General features: G+C 42.8%; 1 protein-coding gene across 2 annotated transcripts in view; it reads left to right on the plus strand.

Annotated features, from left to right (window-relative positions):
- glra1 (glycine receptor, alpha 1) overlaps positions 1 to 9,907 on the plus strand; it is a 106,186-nt gene extending 96,279 nt beyond the window's left edge. The window contains exon 9 of one of the 2 annotated variants that reach the window (XM_029441532.1): positions 4,926 to 9,907. In XM_029441532.1, coding sequence (XP_029297392.1) covers positions 4,926 to 5,234 — 309 coding nt within the window. In that variant the 3' untranslated portion in view covers positions 5,235 to 9,907. The remainder of the gene's footprint in view (positions 1 to 4,925) is intronic. The other variant, XM_029441533.1, reaches the window with a different exon arrangement.
- Positions 9,908 to 22,162: the final 12,255 nt, after the last annotated feature.

Below are 22,162 nucleotides of genomic sequence, written 5' to 3' on the forward strand. Positions count from 1 at the left end.
CACACACGTGTGTCACAGTTAAGATACAATCAAATGCAAAATCCAATCACAAGTGGACATATTCTGATATGTGAAGATTAGCCTCCCGGCTGAGATCAATCCAACACAACTTCAAAACACAAATGTAAAGAAAATTAACACATAGTTTGAGGAGCTTCAAATATGAGTATCTGTTCATATGAATCTAAAAAGAATCAACTCACATCTACTCAGACATTCCTCTCCACTGCACAGAATCCACTCAACGCTGACATATTGATACTGAAACGTCCTAAAAAGCCTCAAATGGCCTCAATGGAGGAGAGATGCAGAGGAGAGAACAGGGGGGGGGAGGGTGGAGGACGGTTTCAAATGAATCCGCCAGAAAATGGATCAGCAAAGGCAAATTTATAATATATTTCCTTCCCCTTTGCTCGGCTGGAATTGCTTCTGGGGGGAAATCATAAAGCGGAACGCAAGCCAAGGAATTCCTCCTCCAGCCTCGTTCAGGAGAGACTGATGCCGGCGGTAGTTGAGGCCGACACCTTTCCGAATCGTGTTGTATGTAAATGCGGGTCTCTAAAACAAGTATCCAAGGGTAATATTTGCAGAGGAGATGGCGGAGGATCGCAGGCCTGACGCAGTTTGGATTCTGCTTCCTGCTAATCTGCTCGATTAATCACATCAGCAGAGGAAGAGATATAAATGCTTCAATCGGAAGAGGAAAACCTCATGGATGAGTTCGCCAAGACGTCCTCTTGCTCTCTTCTCCTTCCTTTTTCCTTGTCTTCTCTCCCTCCATCTCTTTCCCTCCCTCCATCTCTTTCTCTCCATCTCTTTCTCTCCATCTCTTTCTCTCCATCTCTTTCCCTCCATCTCTTTCTCTCCCTCCATCTCTTTCTCTCATCTCTTTCTCTCCATCTCTTTCCCTCCCTCTCTCCCTCCATCTCTTCTCTCCATCTCTTTCCCTCCATCTCTTTCTCTCCCTCCATCTCTTTCTCTCCCTCCATCTCTTTCTCTCCATCTCTTTCCCTCCCTCCATCTCTTTCCCTCCCTCCATCTCTTTCTCTCCATCTCTTTCTCTCCCTCATCTCTTTCTCTCCATCTCTTTCTCTCCATCTCTTTCTCTCCATCTCTTTCCCTCCCTCCATCTCTTTCCCTCCCTCCATCTCTTTCTCTCCCTCCATCTCTTTCTCTCCATCTCTTTCCCTCCCTCCATCTCTTTCCCTCCCTCCATCTCTTTCCCTCCCTCCATCTCTTTCTCTCCCTCCATCTCTTTCTCTCCATCTCTTTCCCTCCCTCCATCTCTTTCCCTCCCTCCATCTCTTTCTCTCCCTCCATCTCTTTCTCTCTCCATCTCTTTCCCTCCCTCCATCTCTTTCCCTCCCTCCATCTCTTTCTCTCCCTCCATCTCTTTCCCTCCATCTCTTTCCCTCCCTCCATCTCTTTCCCTCCCTCCATCTCTTTCCCTCCCTCCATCTCTTTCTCTCCATCTCTTTCTCTCCATCTCTTTCTCTCCATCTCTTTCCCTCCCTCCATCTCTTTCCCTCCATCTCTTTCCTCCCTCCATCTCTTCTCCATCTCTTTCTCTCCATCTCTTTCCCTCCATCTCTTTCTCTCCCTCCATCTCTTTCTCTCCATCTCTTTCCCTTTCTCCATCTCTTGCATTCTCTTCTCTTGTGTTTATGCTTCTCACTTTCTCTTCCTGTCTTAATTTGCAGCTTGTCTCTACCTTTAGTTTGACTTCCTGTCTCTCGCCACTCCTTCATCTAATGTCCTTCTCTCCTCCTTTTCCCCAATCTCTCCAAGAGCTGTATCTAAAAGTCTTTACAGAACGTGTCATGAACAAACAAAGACTATTCACCTCGTGCAAATGTAAGATATTTTCACACTACAAAAGTCCAAGATGATGGTGAGCCATCCTAAATTTGTCTTGGAAGTACAAACCCTGCATTTGAGAAGAGCTACTCTGAGCTCCGCTGTGCCCATTATGGCAAGAAGATGAATTATGTGTCAGTGACATGCGGGGCAGAGACCACCCCCGACCCTCTGGAGCCGCATGTTGGAAACACTGAGGTCATGTGCAGCTCCACCGACCCGTCATCGTTGTCAGGACACATGACAAATCTGTCAAATGTTCAATCAATTAGTATATTTTGTGACGGCTGAACCTTGACTAAAGAAATTCTTAGTTGACGAGTAATTGATTAGTTTATTTAATATACAGATCTGTGTGTAACCGAGTGTTTAGCAGAGATACGTCTCTTGGAAATCAATCATTCAGCATTAAAAGAGCAAAATGACTATGAAACTAAAGGAATGTTAGCGAACTGAGGGGGAGCCGCCATAATATGTTTCATATTTATGTTGCATGTAAGTTTTTCTAAGACAGGCAGCCCTGCACGTCCAAAACTGACGGTAGACGAGGTGCCGTGTTGTGACGAGATGTGAGCAGGTTGGACACGCAGCTGTCGCCGTGTGTGACATCAATGCTGCGTTTGTTGTATGTTTTCAATAACCTGCGAGTCAGTCACTGTAGACATCCCGCGCAAAACTGTGTGCAAAAAAGGGTTGTGAGGTTTCTAAATACTGAGACTGTGAGGAGAATGATGGGAGGAGGATGGAGGGGAGAACAAGAAGAGAGAGGAGTGAGCTGCATCCCAAAGCAAGGCCATAAATTGCCTCCCTTGTCCAACCCAAAGGGCAAAGCTTCATTCCCCCAATTGTTTATCTCCTCTGTCCTTCCCTCCATCCATCCACACAACCCTCCATCTGCAGACTGTACAGGCCGCGTTAATGGAGGAAATTTCTAATTATGCATGAATGTAATGAATCACCTGGACCATCCAAGGGCACAGGTACAGTTTCAGTCAGGGGGCTTCTGACATCAGAAGCGGTAAGGTGCTTTTTGTGCCCTGAACAATGTCTGTCAGGCAGGCTGCAGGGCTTCCTCCTCCCCCCCCCCCCCCCTTCATTGTTCTCCTCCTCCTCTTTCTTTTCCTCACCACGTCTCCTCCTCCCTCCATCACCCTCCTCATTGCGCCTCCTCCTCACGTCCCTCCGCCCTCCACATTAATCACATGGCAAGGAGAATAAAGCAGAGCATCTGTAATAGTTTAGCGCCGTCACTGAAGGACGGGCAGAGGTCGACTAGCATCGTGGCTAATGTGTAAGACACTTTGTATGTGTGTGTGTGTGTGTGTGTGTGTGTGTGTGTGTGTGAGTGTGTGTGTGTTTGTGTATTAACAGTAATAGATGGCTTGGTGTGGATGCAAGGACAGAACGGGGACATGAGGCGCTAAAAATGGATCACTACCTGGTGGTCTAACACTCACACATTCACATATCTATAGATGCACACATTGATATATATGTGTATACACACACACACACATATGAATGCTGTACACACACACACACACACACACACACACACACACACACACACACACACACACACACACACAGTAAAGACATGTCCCTCCTGTGCCCACTTTGGCCTGCTTGGATCTGATTGTAGGATTGTTTTTAACAGCTTCTCTGTCATTTTATTGATGGATATTTCAGAATATTGGTGTATTGACTATTTATTTTGCCTCTTTCCAACTGCTGGAGACTGGAGGCTGCTGTGAGAGAGGAGCGTCGAGTCGCCTTTCTTTTTACTGGCTGGGTGATTTGTTGTTGCTGCAGAGGTTTTGCGTCAGTCGTTAAGTTCTCCTGCTGCCAACACGTCCTCCCGCTTCAGGCTGCGTTGCTGCTTGTTGTCACATAACAAAAAGCTCCTTTTTTTCTTACCCACAATGCACTGGAAAGATTCCCCGCTGATAGGCTTTTCCACAGTGGCCCACAGGGAACACAAGTCGCATTCATGCATGAATCTTTTGACATCTTTTATTAAAAAATGTGAATCCAAACAAAGATGACTCCTGATCATCAGAGGGCTTTTTATTCCTGCTTATTTTTAATTTCATGATTGTTGTCTTAACTTTGAAGGGCACTTTGGAGAGCCTGCTATTGTACTCATTTATTGTACACACACACAGACACACACACACACACACACACACACACACACACACACACACACACACACACACACACACACACACACACACACCTTTAGTGTCTCTCAGCCCATCGCAGTGTTTGTGGAGTCTCTGGGCCAGATAAGGAAGTCATTGTGTCTCCTGTAATGAAAAGTCAGGGTGACGGTGCAGATAGCATTTTCAATATCTCACTGTGCTCTTGTGAAACGCGGCGCACGTTTGTGCCATAACCTTGAGTACAGCTCATGTCAATCAATCCATTCAACCAACCCCGACTCGCCCCCTTGCTCTCTCCATGACGGGGGAGATAAACACGCTCGGTGTTCAGCGTCATCTCGTATTGATGGCTTTTACAAAAGGCGAGACACGAGCGGTGTGATCAATGTTCAGCTGGTGATTTATGAATCCTCCGTTTTGGGGGCTTTCTGTAAGTTTACAAGTTGCCTGTCGGTGTAAACGGGTGATTGGTTGTCATGAACAGGATGAGTGGGTGTAGGTCAAAGATGGATGTAATATCAAGCTTTTCCATCTCTCTTGTGAATCCTAAAGCTTCACTGAGAGAATGAGAAACATTTATAAAGTAAAACCAGCTTCACGCTCTTCCATTGTGGACGATCGGCCACTGTGACCATTGGAAAACTGCTCTTAGTTTGAACAGCAGTACCATGACATCATGATGTCACACACTGTACAAATGTCTACTTTAATGCACACACACTTTTCATCTTCACTTCATGTCATCTGGAACATTTGGTTTTCATGTCTGAATTAACTGAACTGAAATTGAACACACACACACACACACACACACACACACACACACACACACACACACACACACACACTCATTCACAAACACACACACCTCCAACAGTAACGTCTTTCTCTGGTTCCTAACAGCCTGAGTCTTGGCCTGTGTTGCAGGAGGATGAGACAGGCGAGGGTCGCTTCAGCTTCCCCGGCTACGGCATGGGCCCCGCCTGCCTGCAGGCCAAAGACGGCATGGCCATCAAGGGCAACAACAACAACGCCCCGGCCTCGGCCCCCGCCGAGAGGAGCATCGAGGAGATGAAGAAGCTATTCATCGGCCGGGCCAAACGCATCGACACGGTGTCCCGCGTGGCCTTCCCGCTCGTCTTCCTCATTTTTAACATTTTCTACTGGATCATTTACAAGATCATCCGCAGCGAGGACATCCACAAGCAGTAGTCGAGAGGCAGAGGAGGAGGAGGAGGAGAACAGTGCGAAGAGGAGAATGCAGAGAAACAAAGCGAGAGAAGGAAATAGAGAGAGATGACTTCAATAGGAGATATTATTTTTCGCGTCAACCACGCCTCCTTTCCTTGTTCTCTTCCTTCATCCTCTTCCTCTTTTGGTCGAGGATAACTTGCTTTTTGTCCCTCAGCCCCCCCCCCCCCGACACCTACTAGACATTATTTCAGATATTTATTGCTTTCTTTTTCCTTTATTCTCCTCTCCTCGCCCCTAATCCCAACTCTTTACATCTCCTGAATAATCCGGACCAGTGCAATAGCAATGCAGTAAAATGCATGATATATGAATGTGGCAATATATTAATGAAAAGATGAAACATGAAAAAGCAAACACAGACTTTTGCAGGCACGCCCAACAAACTGTGGGAGTGGACGGACTGGAGAGGAAGAAGACGAGAGAGTCTTGTAAATGGTCTTGTGTTTGATTTTAGGGTTTTCTTTTGTGTGTGGAGACAGATATATAATTCTATATGAAAAAGTGATGTCGGGACGGGGTGGGGATGTGCGAGAAGCACACGACAGTGTAATATACTCATATATCTATCATAAATGGCGGAGAGAGAAAAAAAAAGAACTTTATTTGCAAAGGCGGGCATCTGGAAACGAGGGATTTTTCACCCCAAAAAAAGGAAAGGAAGGCGGATCGGTGCTTCCATTAAAAGGCGACGGATCACACATTCTATATATCTAGATTTGCTTCAAATGTGTATTGCAAGCACTCCTCAACGCTTTTCCTCCCCGCCCCCACCGCCAACACCACGAAACCTCCAACGTGCAGAGACACTTGAGGTTCGCTGCTGCCGCTGTCAATCCTACGTCTGGACAAAAAGAGAAAAAAAGAATCCGCACTGTACGGGCAGTGCTGGTTCTGAGACAAAATATGTCATTTATCTGTGGTCAACGTGTTCCTCCACCTGTCCTTAAGTTATTTCATATTTGCATTTGTTGTTGTTTTGGTTCGTCTCTTGATTTATGTGCCAAGTAAACATGTGGCTTGTGGCCGTGCAGCGCTCTGCAGCTCCGACCTTCTCGTGAAGAGGAAGGCGGATGGTTTGACGTCGGTCGTCGTATCGAGTGACGTCTCCTCACGAGCTTCTTCAGGGTTGTTTTTTTTAATCCCTGAGATATTAGTTTGTTTTCATGGACTGAAGCGAATTGATCCTGGACAGGTAAAATGCAGATCCTCGTTTGCTTTCCTCGTCGTGTTCATCGGGACCGAACCACAGATATGTTTACATCTTTATTAGTGCTTCCTTGCTTTGACCCCGCCTTAATGTGACACCCCACCAATCCCCAGCTGAGAGGACATATGTAGTAAATGATACAGATTATAGCACCTGTTATACCTTAATTAACTGTATTTCCATCTCATTCACACGCACGACTTTAGCTGCAAACGTCATCATTTCAGAAAAGCTACATCCTCATGAGCATAAAGACAGGATTTATTTTTGCCAAAGCCATGTTGGACGGGATTTAATCTTCACGCAGGTCATTTGGTTTGATTGATGATTTATCAGATGACTTGTTTATCTCTTTTACTTTGTACCAGGCTTCTCTATGCAATGATCAGTATATGCAATTATGATTTAGCCTTTCTTTCAGCAACTCCATTTAAAAAAACACCGTTTTCTAACCGTCCCACTTCTAACTGCTAAACAAACGTTGAAGCTTGTTGGTGAACATAAAGTGATAAAACTTCCCAGCGACTTTCACTTAATGCATGCAGATTACTGGATGGAAAAAAGGTTCTGAAGTAGAAATCTGCAGCAAACAGATTGAGCCGAACCTCTGAGCCCGTCTGTAAGTAGATGAAAGCGTTTTTCGGTTGCTTCATATTTTCCCTGTTCGTGTTGTAAAATATGCATAATTTCACAAATTCAAACTTTAATGTGAGGAAAGACATTTTCCATTATAGTAGCAAAGCAAGACAAACTTAAGAAAAGTTATCCTTCCTCTAAGATCTATTGTATTCTTATTGCAAATTTGTTCAGCCCGAGGCGAATAGATTCTCAGCTCCATATTTATCATTCTTTTCATCTTCATGAAAGAAAGTGAATAATTATATTTTCCAAATTGATGAACTATATATTTACCGCACCATGTTTACACTTCACTGCAACTCTTTGACCATCCTGTCTGTGAAGAGTCAAACTCCTGCATGAGGACGTCGGCTAATTTAAACATATTTAACTTCACAATAAAAGTGCAGTGTTTTATTTCGACCTGAGCATCACATACAACTATATATATATATATATATATATATATATATATATATATATATATACATACAACTTGTCTAAATGTTTAAGCCCCAGTCCAACTTGGTTTTGAAGCAAAAACCAAAGATGTGTTTTTGTATTCCTCGCTGATTTGACGTACTTATCGTTGCCTTTTGCTGCTGTTGTGGGGCAAGATTTTCTGCAGGATGTGAAATCATATTAAGTTTTTAATACGATTACCAGATGCAGTATTGGGGTTCGCCAGACTAACTTCAGATATATAAATACAATGATAATATATATATATAGGCATATTTTGATATGGAACATGTATGCATTTTCCCTCGACATTCTTGTATTTCCTTATTTTTTAAATCAAAGCTGGTTATTTTTATTTAAAAAAAGTCATCTACCTATCCATTCATCCCTATACATTTTATACTTACACAATGTTTACTTGTAAAACATGTTATACAAGTAAAGGTTACACATTGAGACTTCATCTGGTGTCAACATGTGTGTATTGGAGATCCTAAATTGAAACTACTTTACTTTGTGTAAGACGGATCCGAAGGGCTATGCCACGCACATGCTCCACATTCCAACAGGTTTTAACTTTAAAGTGGACGTGCCATAGAATACGCTTCATCGCAAAAACTATGCATTTAATTCAGTAAATCCTTCACAGATACAGTGATGTAAAACAAGGCCATGATCACCTAGGATGCTTCGTTTATGCTTTATTTGCTTTATTAGATTAGCTTTAAGTAGAGAACATGTAGCACTTAGGGGGAGTTTCCACAGAGCACGTAGCGAAGCTAGCTAACATGCTATGTAGCTTGCGTGATACGAAATGTGTGCAAAGAAACAGATTTCTTTGTTTGGCCAAATTACACCCTTCTGTCATGCTAGCACCGCAGCTAACGCTCCAGCAAAAAGTCTTTCTAAAGTTTTTCCAAAAATGCCAAACGTATCTTGCTAGCTGCGTGGACTCTGACGCTAACGTACGCAGACGCAATGTAGCAAAACGTGAGAGGAGCAGACAAGGCACTTAAAAAGTTAAAAAGCAAAATTTTTTTACTTACGTACTCATATATTTACTATATGTAGCGCATCATTGCAAGTACTCAACATAAGTTCATCTTTCAGAGTCCCAAAAGGTGACTTAGTTTTAGTTTTAGTAGAGATTCTTATCTTGTGAGAGATTTAAAAAATCGATATACTTGTTGGACTTTAGGGGCTCCGTAAAAACCAACGGCAGCTTTAGGGATGCTAAGGAGTTCAGGATGGAAGCAGCCTCCTGCGATTTCATTGCAAATGCCAAAATAAATGGTTGCTAAACAAGAGAGTAATATAGATTGTTGTTGAATATAAACGAGGACCATCTCGAGTCCCTGCAGAGCTGCAGAGGGACATTAATAACAGAAAACACCTTTGGTTCTCAGTTTGTCGCCTCCTCTCTGATCACGGCCTAAATCCGACTGGGGAGCGTCAGCCGGCTCAGTCTAAATACGATGTTTCCTTCCGTGCCATAGACGTTGCATCTGGAATAAGTGAGAAGCTCTCCTGTCCATCAGCCTCTCTGCCAACAGCAGTCGTCCATTTTCTAGAGCTTACATACAGATCTTCTCGTGCCATATGGGGGTTGAATATGCAACTGAAAAACGAGGACCTATAAGCATATCATGCATTCAACTACCATTTTACATGATTCATACCCTTATCCTCAGGCGTGGGTGTTGTGTGTATCATAGTAATTTTAGAGCTTGGTCATAGGCCTCACATCATTGTATTAATCATTGTTATACTGTACGGGTTGGGGGAGGGAGGGGTTCATAACGTGACATAGAAACTGGGTTTGTATTGCATTACGGTGCGATGTGATGCGTTCGGACCGAACAATGAAAGATGTGTTTTTGGGAAGTTTATAAATCCTTAGGTTCTGAACTGGATTTTAAAGTAGCATGGTTTGATTTGTCGATGATTAATGATTCTATTGGTTTTTGGGGTTTTGTTTGATTCTCTTGTATTTTATTGTATGTATTGTACAATCCGATGCCCTGAGGGAGAAGGAAAAATACAGTGACTCCTGAACTGCTGTGAACTAAAGGAAACATTATTATTATGATTATTATATTTATTTATTTATTTTCTTTGCACAAGTTGGAATGGCCTTAATTTTGCTTTACTTGCTTCTATTGTGTATTGGCACAAAGTGCACCCGTTTGATTTGCAAAAATGACGATGCTCATTATGAAGCTTATAATCCGAAAGTGCACATCGAAGCAGGATAAAAAAAAAAAAAGAAAAGTTCAGCAAATCCTTTTTATTTTTCATTAATCTGAGAAACAATATTTTGCATGAATATAAATACAATGGCAGATATTTTGGCTTGTACAAAAAAATGTGAAGCAATTTGAAGAGAAAAAAAGAATGTACCGTTTCTGCTGTATCTGTATATATCTAAATATTTATTGAAATATGTCATACTACTAATTCTATTAACGATTAAAGGTTTTCTGAACAAAAATCTCTTTACCTGTTTTTGAACATTGTCAAGGTTGTTGGAGTTGGATCTTCTGCTTTCTGTTACTCGACTCAAGGATCTGTGTAATCATTAAAGAAAAAGTATTAAAAATTGCAAATAAATCCTTTCTGGGGGGTCTTTATTGACTGACAGACATCATATCTCAGCATCTGTGCAATCAAGTGTTCATCTTTTCATTTTGTTTAATTATGTTTGTCTCTGAGAACATTTTGGGAACAGCTCTATATGCAAGTGTTCTGACATGTCTGAATTATGCATCTGTAGAAAGTGTTTGTCCAGCCTTCACTTCGTCCATAAGCACATCACAACTGTCAAATCACTACAGTCACATCACTACTGTCACATCACGACTGTCACATCACTGCAGTCACATCACTACTGTCACATCACTACAGTCACATCACTACAGTCACATCACTACTGTCACATCACTACAGTCACATCACTACAGTCACATCACTACTGTCACATCACGACTGTCACATCACTACAGTCACATCACTACTGTCACATCACTACTGTCACATCACTACTGTCACATCACTACAGTCACATCACTACAGTCACATCACTGCAGTCACATAACTACAGTCACATCACTACTGTCACATCACTACAGTCACATCACTACAGTCACATCACTACAGTCACATCTCTACAGTCACATCACTACTGTCACATCACGACTGTCACATCACTACACTCACATCACTACAGTCAGATCACTACAGTCACATCACTACTGTCACATTACTAATGTCACGTAGATAGATAGATACTTTAATTATCCCAAGAGAAATTCAGTGACATCACTACAGTCACATCACTACTGTCTCATCACTACTGTCACATCACTAGAGTCAGATCACTACAGTCAAATCACTACTGTCACATCACTAATGTCACGTAGATCGATAGATACTTTAATTATCCCGAGGGAAATTCAGTGACATCACTACAGTCACATCTCTACAGTCAAATCACTACTGTCACATCACGACTGTCACATCACTACACTCACATCACTACAGTCAGATCACTAGTCACATCACTACTGTCACATCACTACTGTCACAACACTACAGTCACATCACTACTGTCACATCACTACTGTCACATCACTACAGTCACATCACTACTGTCACATCACTACAGTCAGATCACTACAGTCACATCACTACTGTCACATCACTAATGTCACGTAGATAGATAGATACTTTAATTATCCCAAGGGAAATTCAGTGATATCACTACTGTCACATCACTACCGTCACGTCACTACAGTCACATCACTACTGTCTCATAACTACAGTCACATCACTACAGTCACATCACTACATTCACGTCACTACAGTCACATCTCTACTGTCACATCACTACCATCACGTCACTACAGTCACATCACTACAGTCACATCACTACAGTCACATCACTACAGTCACATCACTACTGTCACATCACTACAGTCACATCACTACTGTCACATCCCTACTGTCACATCACTACTGTCACATCACTACAGTCACTTCACAACTGTCACATCACTACAGTCACTTCACTACAGTCACATCACTACTGTCACATCACTACAGTCACTTCACAACTGTCACATCACTACAGTCACATCACTACAGTCACATCACTATAGTCACATCACTACAGTCACATCACTACAGTCAGATCACTACAGTCACATCACTACTGTCACATCACTACTGTCACATTACTACAGTCACATCACGACTGTCACATCACTACTGTCACATCTCTACTGTCACATTACTACAGTCACATCACGACTGTCACATCACTACTGTCACATCTCTACTGTCACATCACTACAGTCACATCACTACAGTCAGATCACTACAGTCACATCACTACTGTCACATCACTAATGTCACGTACAGTATATCTCAAAAGTGAGTACACCCTTTAGATTTTTGCAAATATTCTGTTATATCCTTTCAGGGGATAACATTATCCTACTGAAACTTTGATATAACTTAAAGTAGTCAGTGTGCTGCTTGAATAACAGTATAGATTTATTGTCCTTTGAAAATTACTCAGTACACAGCTGTTAATGTCTAAACAGCTGGCAACAAAAGTGAGTACACCCCATAGTGAACATGTCTAAATTGTGCCCAAAGTGTCAATATTTTGTGTGACCACCATTGTTATCTAGCACTGCTTTAACCCTCCTGGGCATGGAATTCACCAGAGCTGCACAGGTTGCTTCTGGAATCTTCTTCACTCCTCCACGACGACATCACGGAGCGCACGGATGTTGGACACCTTGCACTCCTCCACCTTCCTCTTGAGGATGCCCCACATGTGCTCAATTGGGTTTAGGTCTGGAGACATACTTGGCCAGTCCATCACCTTAACCTTCAGCTTCTTCAGCAAGGCCGTTGTCATCTTGGAGGTGTGTTTAGGGTCATTATCATGTTGGAAAACTGCCCTACGGCCCAGTTTCCGAAGAGAGGGGATCATGCTCTGCTGCAGGATGTCACAGTATATATTGGAATTCATGTGTCCCTCAATGAAATGCAGCTCCCCAGTGCCGGCAGCACTCATGCAGCCCCAGACCATGATGCTGCCACCACCATGCTTGACTGTAGGCAAAACACATTTGTCTTGGTACTCCTCACCAGGGTGCCGCCACACACGCCGGACACCATCTGACCCAAACAGGTTTATTTTGGTCTCATCAGACCACAGGACATGGTTCCAGTAACTCATGTTCTTGGATTCATTGTCTTCAGCAAACTGTTTGCGGGCTTTCTTATGCATCGGTTTCAGAAGGGGCTTCTGTCTGGGGCGACGGCCATACAAACCGATTTGATGCAGTGTGCGGCGTATGGTCTGGGCACTGACAGGCTGACATCCCACTTCTGCAACCTCTGCAGCAATGCTGGAAGCACTCGCACGTCTATTTTTGGAAACCAACCTCTGGATATGACGCTGAGCACGTGGACTCAACTTCTTTGGTCGACCCTGGCGAGGCCTGTTCCGAGTGGAACCTGTCCTGGAAAACCGCTGTATGATCTTAGCCACTGTGCTGCAACTCATTTTCATGGTGTTGGCAATCTTCTTATAGCCAAGGCCATCTTTGTGAAGCGCAATAATCCTTTTTTTCAGCCGCTCAGAGAGTTCCTTGACATGAGGTGCCATGTTGTCCAGCATTCAGAGAGAATTGTGCCCAAAACACCAAATTTAACAGCCCTGCTTATCATTTACACCTGAATCCTTGTAACACTAACGAGTCACATGACACCAGGGCGGGAAAACAACATCATTGGGCACAATTAGGACATGTTCACTATGGGGTGTACTCACTTTTGTTGCCAGCTGTTTAGACATTAACAGCTGTGTACTGAGTAATTTTCAAAGGACAATAAATCTATACTGTTATTCAAGCAGCACACTGACTACTTTAAGTTATATCAAAGTTTCAGTAGGATAATGTTATCCCCTGAAAGGATATAACAGAATATTTGCAAAAATCTAAAGGGTGTACTCACTTTTGAGATATACTGTAGATAGATAGATACTTTAATTATCCCAAGGGAAATTCAGTGACATCACTACTGTCACATCATTAATGTCACATCACTAATGTCACATCATTAATGTCACATCACTACTGTCACATCACTACCGTCACATCACTAATGTCACATCACTAATGTCACATCACATCACTACTGTCACATCACTACTGTCACATCATTACCTTCACATCACTAATGTCACATCACTAATGTCACATCACTTCACTACTGTCACATCACTACTGTCACATCACTAATGTCACATCATTAATGTCACATCACTACTGTCACATCACTACCGTCACATCACTAATGTCACATCACTACTGTCACATCACTAATGTCACATCATTAATGTCACATCACTACCGTCACATCACTAATGTCACATCACTAATGTCACATCACATCACTACTGTCACATCACTACTGTCACATCACTATTGTCACATCACTACTGTCACATCACTACAGTCACATCACTACAGTCAGATCAATACAGTCACATCACTACTGTCACATCACTACAGTCACATCACTACAGTCACATCACTACAGTCACATCACGACTGTCACATCACTACAGTCACATCACTAATGTCACGTCACTACTGTCACATCACTACCGTTACATCACTAATGTCACATCACTACTGTCACGTCACTACTGTCACATCACTACCGTCACATCACTAATGTCACATCTCTACTGTCACGTCACTACTGTCACATCACTACCGTCACATCACTAATGTCACATCACTACTGTCACGTCACTACCGTCACATCACTACTGTCACATCACTACTGTCACATCACATCACTACTGTCACATCACTACTGTCACATCACTTCACTACCGTCCCATCACTACCGTCACATCACTAATGTCACATCACTACTGTCACGTCACTACCGTCACATCACTACTGTCACATCACTACTGTCACATCACATCACTACTGTCACATCACTACTGTCACATCACTTCACTACCGTCCCATCACTACTGTCACATCACATCACTACTGTCACATCACTACTGTCACATCACTTCACTACTGTCACATCACTACTGTCACATCACTTCACTACCGTCCCATCACTAATGTCACATCACTACTGTCAAATCACTGCTGTCACATGACTACATCACATCACTACTGTCACATCACTACTGTCACATCACATTACTACTGTCCCATCACTAATGTCACATCACTACTGTCAAATCACTGCTGTCACATGACTACATCAGATCACTAATGTCACATCACTACCGTCACATCACTCATGTCACATCACTACTGTCACATCACATTACTACTGTCCCATCACTAATGTCACATCACTACTGTCAAATCACTGCTGTCACATGACTACATCAGATCACTAATGTCACATCACTACCGTCACATCACTACAGTCACATCACTACTGTCACATCACTCCCGTCACATCACTCCCGTCACATCACTACAGTCACATCACTACTGTCACATCACTACCGTCACATCACTACCGTCACATCACTTCTGTCACATCACTTCTGTCACATCACTACCGTCACATCACTACCGTCACATCACTACCGTCACATCACTTCTGTCACATCACTACTGTCACATCACTTCTGTCACATCACTACAGTCACATCACTACAGTCACATCACTACAGTCACATCACTACTGTCACATCACATCACTACCGTCACATCACTACCGTCACATCACTACCGTCACATCACTTCTGTCACATCACTTCTGTCACATCACTAAAGTCACATCACTACAGTCACATCACTAATGTCACATCACTACAGTCACATCACTACAGTCACATCACTACTGTCACATCACTCCCGTCACATCACTCCCGTCACATCACTACAGTCACATCACTACTGTCACATCACTACCGTCACATCACTACCGTCACATCACTTCTGTCACATCACTTCTGTCACATCACTACAGTCACATCACTACAGTCACATCACTAATGTCACATCACTACAGTCACATCACTACAGTCACATCACTACTGTCACATCACTCCCGTCACATCACTACAGTCACATCACTACTGTCACATCACTACCGTCACATCACTACAGTCACATCACTACAGTCACATCACTACCGTCACATCACTACCGTCACATCACTACCGTCACATCACTACAGTCACATCACTACCGTCACATCACTATTGTCACATCACTACCGTCACATCACTACAGTCACATCACTACTGTCACATCACTCCAGTCACATCACTACAGTCACATCACTACAGTCACATCACTACAGTCACATCACTACAATCACATAACTAACCGTCACATCACTCCAGTCACATCACTACAGTCACATCACCTCCGTCACATCACTACCGTCACATCACTACCGTCACAGGAATACTTGAACTCCGGCTCCATTTACTTCAATTCATTGTGACTTTTTTCCCTTTTTCGATTCTTCGTTCACCGAGGAAGCATGTGATAAAAACAAAGTACAAGAATTCAAGGTAACACAGGGTGAGTAACTGATATACTGTGGGTGAATTGTTTTTTAATGTTCTTTTATATTATTTGTCACCCGTTTTTGAAATTTGTCTAGACCAGAGATCAAGTTCATTTCAAGAAGATCAAACCAGTGACCATGAGATTATCAAAACTAAAATGCATGACACGCTGTTTAAAACAGTTTAAATCACGCAGATTAAAACAGTATCTGTGTTATATCCAGTGTTTATTCTATGTGCTGCAGTTCTACAGCCACAGCTCAGACTGCAGGTGTGAATCATCTGATAGGAATCGCCTGTGCAGGTCTTTAAGCCTCTGAACAGCTGAACTGTCACTCCGTCCTGCACAGATCTCTTCCCTGCAAACCTTTGCTTTGCTTCACTTTTCACTTGTTTTTTTCTTGTTTTGACATTCATTGTGCACACACACTATATCTGTCCTCAGTACGCAGAGAGGCCAGACGGAAGAGAAAAAGAGAGAAATGATCAAAAACAAACAAATCAGAGAGTGAACATTGCACCTTGATCAAACAGAACAAACAAGACGCTAAATAATATTAAAAAGTGCCAAATTCCAAAGTATGCAAGAAGCAAGACAGAATTACACATTAAAACAATCTATTGTCATAAGTTTGTGGACGAAGCAAAGTGATGACGAGAGAATTCTGGTCGTGAGTTTAGATGTCGTACTGAGTACAGAGTGAGGATGATCTCTCCAGTCCTCACTCATTAAACCTGTTTTAGACGTGTAGTTGTGATAAGGTTAGCGAGTAGTGAACTGTGTGTGTGTGTGTGTGTGTGTGTGTGTGTGTGTGTGTGTGTGTGTGTGCACTGCCTGTATGCGTGGGGCTCTTGTTGCCAGCTGGACCAGAACATGCTGGAAGCCACGAATACTAATAATGTTTTCTGTTCACAGCAGGAGGGCTGCATTCCCACTGAATACTGAGAGATGATACAGTAAGAGTGTGTGAGGGTGTGTGTGTCCACACAGGCTGTGCTGTCACCAGCAGGTCACAGGCTCACACACTGATACATCAATGAGTCCATTAAGTGCTGCGTGTCCTCCAGCAACCACCATTACTTTATTATTATTAGAGTATTGCCATAATCTATTAAAGGTAGCTGTAATCTGGATCATTGTTGTGTGTCAGTTAATCTGCTTTTATTAAAGGTGCAATGTATAAAATATGCCAGAATTTAAACTTTAGACATTAAAACAATAAACTAACATTATCAGCAGAGTGTGAAGAGGTGACAGTGTTGACATTAAACACGTCTCTGTGTGTAAAGAGATATCTGCTGAAGTTAGCATGCTAACAGCTAGCTCCGGCCCAGCCAGTGTGTAATACCACTTGTTACTCTAGAGGTGACAGTGAGTCACTGTAGCTGCAGTCTGCCCTCAGTATATCCCAACACTCCCGGTGCTGAGATATACGCCGGCTTCGTTCCCTCGCGCTCCTCGTGCAGCGACATTCCTTTTCTAAACTCTGCTCTGGACTGGTGTGAGGAGCTGAAACAGTGAACCTGTACATGTTCTCCGTGGCAACGTTTGAACAGCCTCCGGCCGGACTGTTTGTGTATTCACACCCTGTCATTAGTGCATGTGCAGCCTCCCACTTAAACATGCCCATAAGGGCTATTAAGTCGGGGAAATCAGGATTTTTAGTGGGTCCTACATGAGCTGAGACGTGGCTGCTTTACCAACAGGGCTGAGTTCCAATCAGTATTCAGCTCACAGAGAGAAATTATTCAAGTTACACTGCATATGATCCACCTACTGAGAGCAGTGTGGGCCGCTTTGCATTCATTAGACGGCTGGAAGTAGAGACGGAGAGAAGCGGAGACACAGGTGACACGCAGACGAGTCGCTGGATTTAAACACGCTAATCCAACAACACATGTGTGTAACCCTTTTCAGCCACAGCTGTAGTCAGGGGTTTACAGTACCAGACACTGTTATTAATACTCTATATTTTGATGGCCAATGATTCAATATGAAAGTGTCACAAGACATTTCATGCACATATATAAGAATGCTCGTGTAGATAATGGGGAATATTGCAAATCTCTGAAGTCTGCTGTCTTTTAATAACTGGGAATTAAGTGTAAGTGACTCCCATCTGCCACATGGTGGCGCTGTAATTAACACCCTATAATGCAATTTTTGGAAAAGCCCCTCAAACCTGGAGTCGGGTTGATTGTGGCGCACATTTTTGCTAATTTGCATAATGTGAATAGACTTTTTGGGGATTCTGACTGAATCAACACCAAATGTGGAACATTGTGAGACTCAGATACTCGATTCTATTATTAATGAGCAGGATGGAAAAACAAATATGGCCGGAATCGATCAAAAATCTTTGCAGCAAATCGGCCATGACTCAAGTTGTCTTGCATCGATCACGACTAACATCAGCGGAGACAAAGTTGTTTAAAAATGATTTGCGTGGTCATTCCTATCTGCATATAATAATTTACTAAATGCATTTTAATGGCTGCTGCAGGGATCATTTCCCTTGAAGATAAACTGATATGAAATTGAAATATTGCAGCAGAAGTGGAAAAGAACACACAAATATAGTTCTGTGTCAAAATCAGCTGGAAGTTTATCAGATTTGGCTCCTTGCAGACTTCAGGGAAGTTTTTCAGCTATTAAAATTAATTAATATCTTGCATAATTATTATTAATAGTATTTAAATAAATGAAATCAGTTTTTCTAAACTACTCCTGTAGTTGCATACTATCCTTTTAAAGTACTTCAAATGAAAACTTTAAGAGGATAACACAATTAAACAAAATACAAATGTATTTCTTAAAATTGTATTTAATTACTTATTTAGTAATCTAACGTCAAATATATAAATACAAGTATATAAGTATAATATATAAGTGTAAGTATGTAAGTACAAAATGAATGAAAGTGTCATAATTAACTTTAATTAATTCAATTAATTCTAAGTTTTCTTTCTGAGGCTCTGTGCAGAATAAATCCTGGAGGTGTTGACGGCAGGTTAAGCAGCTCGATCTCATCGCAGGACACGTGAATGTCATGTTTGATTTCCCGGCTTGGAGAAAAGTGCATCTGCCCCTGAATGCATCGCGACCTCACTCTGCAATCTGGCAGCCTCTGCAGAAACACCATCACATTAAAACTGGCCTCAGTGATTTATTGAAGCCGTTTGTCTCTTTTCTGCTCCGGCATCGATCCTTCGAGGAGGAATCAGTCTTTTCTCCTGGCGGCCTCGGCAGAGAGGTCAAAGGTCAGCCTCAGTTACAGAGCAGTGACCCTGCAGATGGTCTGCGCTCAGCTGCTGAATACTAATGTGACGAGCGTGTAAAGTCCAGGTTTGGATCCGCTGAGAGGAAATCTGTCCGATGTATAATTTACAATCACCTTGAGGAAGGTTTGTACGGATTAAAGGTACGAAACATGAATAAATTAGAAGGTTTGGGATCCGGTGGAAACATGAATAAATTAGAAGGTTTGGGATCCGGTGGAAACATGAATAAATTGTGTGAAACTGTAAAATGGAACGTTTTCATGCAAAGGGCAGGCAGAGCAAAACACACAATGCAAAATATATCATTTAATTATTAATGTAAATGTTTCTCACTTGTGGGTTTATAGGTGCATGAATAAAACTGCAACTGAGACGGGAAGAGGTGCTGATGGAAGTGGTCATTTTTCAAAATAAAATACCCTGCAGACTAATGTAAATAAAATGTTTACAATAAATATTACCAACACAAAAAATATGTTTGTATGTAATGCATCAGTTTTGCTGCAGCAGATGAAGTGGATGTAATTGTTTTCACTCGTCCTCTTTTCCTGCATTTGACTGTTGTTGAGTTTCACGCATTTCTTCACGTGCCTGCAGCCTGACATGATCTCTGCTGTATGAAAGTGTCCCAGTAAACATGACCCAACATGTGAAACACCAGGACCCTGAAACTGAAGCAGTTAAATGGAAATCAACCATCAATAATTATATTTACACCAAGTGGTGGAAGAAGTAGTTTAATTCATTAAAAGTACTCAGTGTATAAATACTGTTTCAAGTGACCGTCCTGCATTAGAGCCTTATTGATAGATTATATCTTATATATTGATTGTGTTGCATTGTTAATCATACTCTGGCGTAATCAATTGAATGAGACCATCATTACCTGAGACGTCCGTACATACAGGTGGATTACGATTAAGAGTACAATGGGAGCCAGAGCCTTCAGCTATCAAGCTCCTCTCCAGTGGAACCAGCTTCCAGTTTGTGTTCGGGAGGCAGACACACTCTCCACATTTAAGAGCAGGCTAAAGACTTTCCTTTTTGATAAAGCTTATAGTTAGAGCTGGCTCAGGTTTGCCTGGATCAGCCCCTAGTTATGCTGCTATAGGCTTAGACTGCCGGGGGACACCTCCCTGCTCTCTTCCTTCTCTCCTCTCTCCTCCCTCCCTCTCTTCTCTCCCTCTCTATCTGTATACATTTATGTAAATGTATGTTACTAACTCATCATCCGGGGCATCATCCCCGGAGTTTCTGTGTCTCATGTGGCAGGTTGCCACTGATAAAGTTTACATCAGGATCAGGAATCGTGGCTGCGCCTGCTGCCCTGGTCCTGCTGGACACCGGGAAGCCTTTTAGACATTTTCCTGGATTCATCCAAACTTTCTCTTTTTCAACAAAACATCATTTCTGTCAAATGTTGTATTTGTACTATGTTGTTTATCCTGTACACACGACATCTACTTGCACGTCTGTCCGTCCTGGGAGAGGGATCCCTCCTCAGTCTCTCCCTGAGGTTTCTAACATGTTCCCCCTTTAATTATGGGGTTTCTTTTAGGAAGTTTTTCCTTGTGTGGTGCGAGAGTCTAAGGACAGAGGGTCTAAGGACAGAGGGTCTGAGGACAGAGGGTCTAAGGACAGAGGGTCTGAGGACAGAGGGTCTGAGGACAGAGGGTCTAAGGACAGAGGGTGTAAGGACAGAGGGTCTGAGGACAGAGGGTCTAAGGACAGAGGGTCTAAGGAATGAGGGTCTAAGGACAGAGGGTGTAAGGACAGAGGGTCTAAGGACAGAGGGTGTAAGGACAGAGGGTCTAAGGACAGAGGGTGTAAGGACAGAGGGTCTAAGGACAGAGGGTCTGAGGACAGAGGGTCTGAGGAATGAGGGTCTAAGGACAGAGGGTGTAAGGACAGAGGGTCTAAGGACAAAGGGTATAAGGACAGAGGGTCTAAGGACAGAGGGTCTGAGGACAGAGGGTGTAAGGACAGAGGGTCTAAGGACAGAGGGTCTGAGGACAGAGGGTCTAAGGACAGAGGGTCTAAGGACAGAGGGTGCAAGGACAGAGGGTCTAAGGACAGAGGGTCTAAGGAATGAGGGTCTAAGGACAGAGGGTGTAAGGACAGAGGGTCTAAGGACAGAGGGTCTGAGGACAGAGGGTGTAAGGACAGAGGGTCTAAGGACAGAGGGTCTGAGGAATGAGGGTCTAAGGACAGAGGGTGTAAGGACAGAGGGTCTAAGGACAAAGGGTGTAAGGACAGAGGGTCCAAGGACAGAGGGTCTGAGGACAGAGGGTCTGAGGAATGAGGGTCTAAGGACAGAGGGTGTAAGGACAGAGGGTCTAAGGACAAAGGGTGTAAGGACAGAGGGTCTGAGGACAGAGGGTGTAAGGACAGAGGGTCTAAGGACAGAGGGTCTGAGGACAGAGGGGTGTCGTATCCTGTACAGTCTGTAAACACTGAGACAAATGTATAATTTGTGATATTGGGCTATATATATACATTTGATTGTAGTTCAGCATCGAGGGTGAAGATAGTGAAGTTGCACAATCTGTACGTGCAAATAATCTGCATTAAATCCATAAATGTAGTGAGTGTGTGGAGTGATTTCAGAATGTGCTGTGATGCTTTAATGTTGTACGGATAATTTATACGGTATTTTATCCTTTCAACAAACTTAAATGATAAAAATCTGATCCCTGGGATTTATGTTTCATGCGTTCTACAAATCAA

This window comes from Cottoperca gobio, chromosome 10 (assembly GCF_900634415.1).
Source record: "Cottoperca gobio chromosome 10, fCotGob3.1, whole genome shotgun sequence".
Lineage (NCBI taxonomy): Eukaryota > Metazoa > Chordata > Actinopteri > Perciformes > Bovichtidae > Cottoperca > Cottoperca gobio.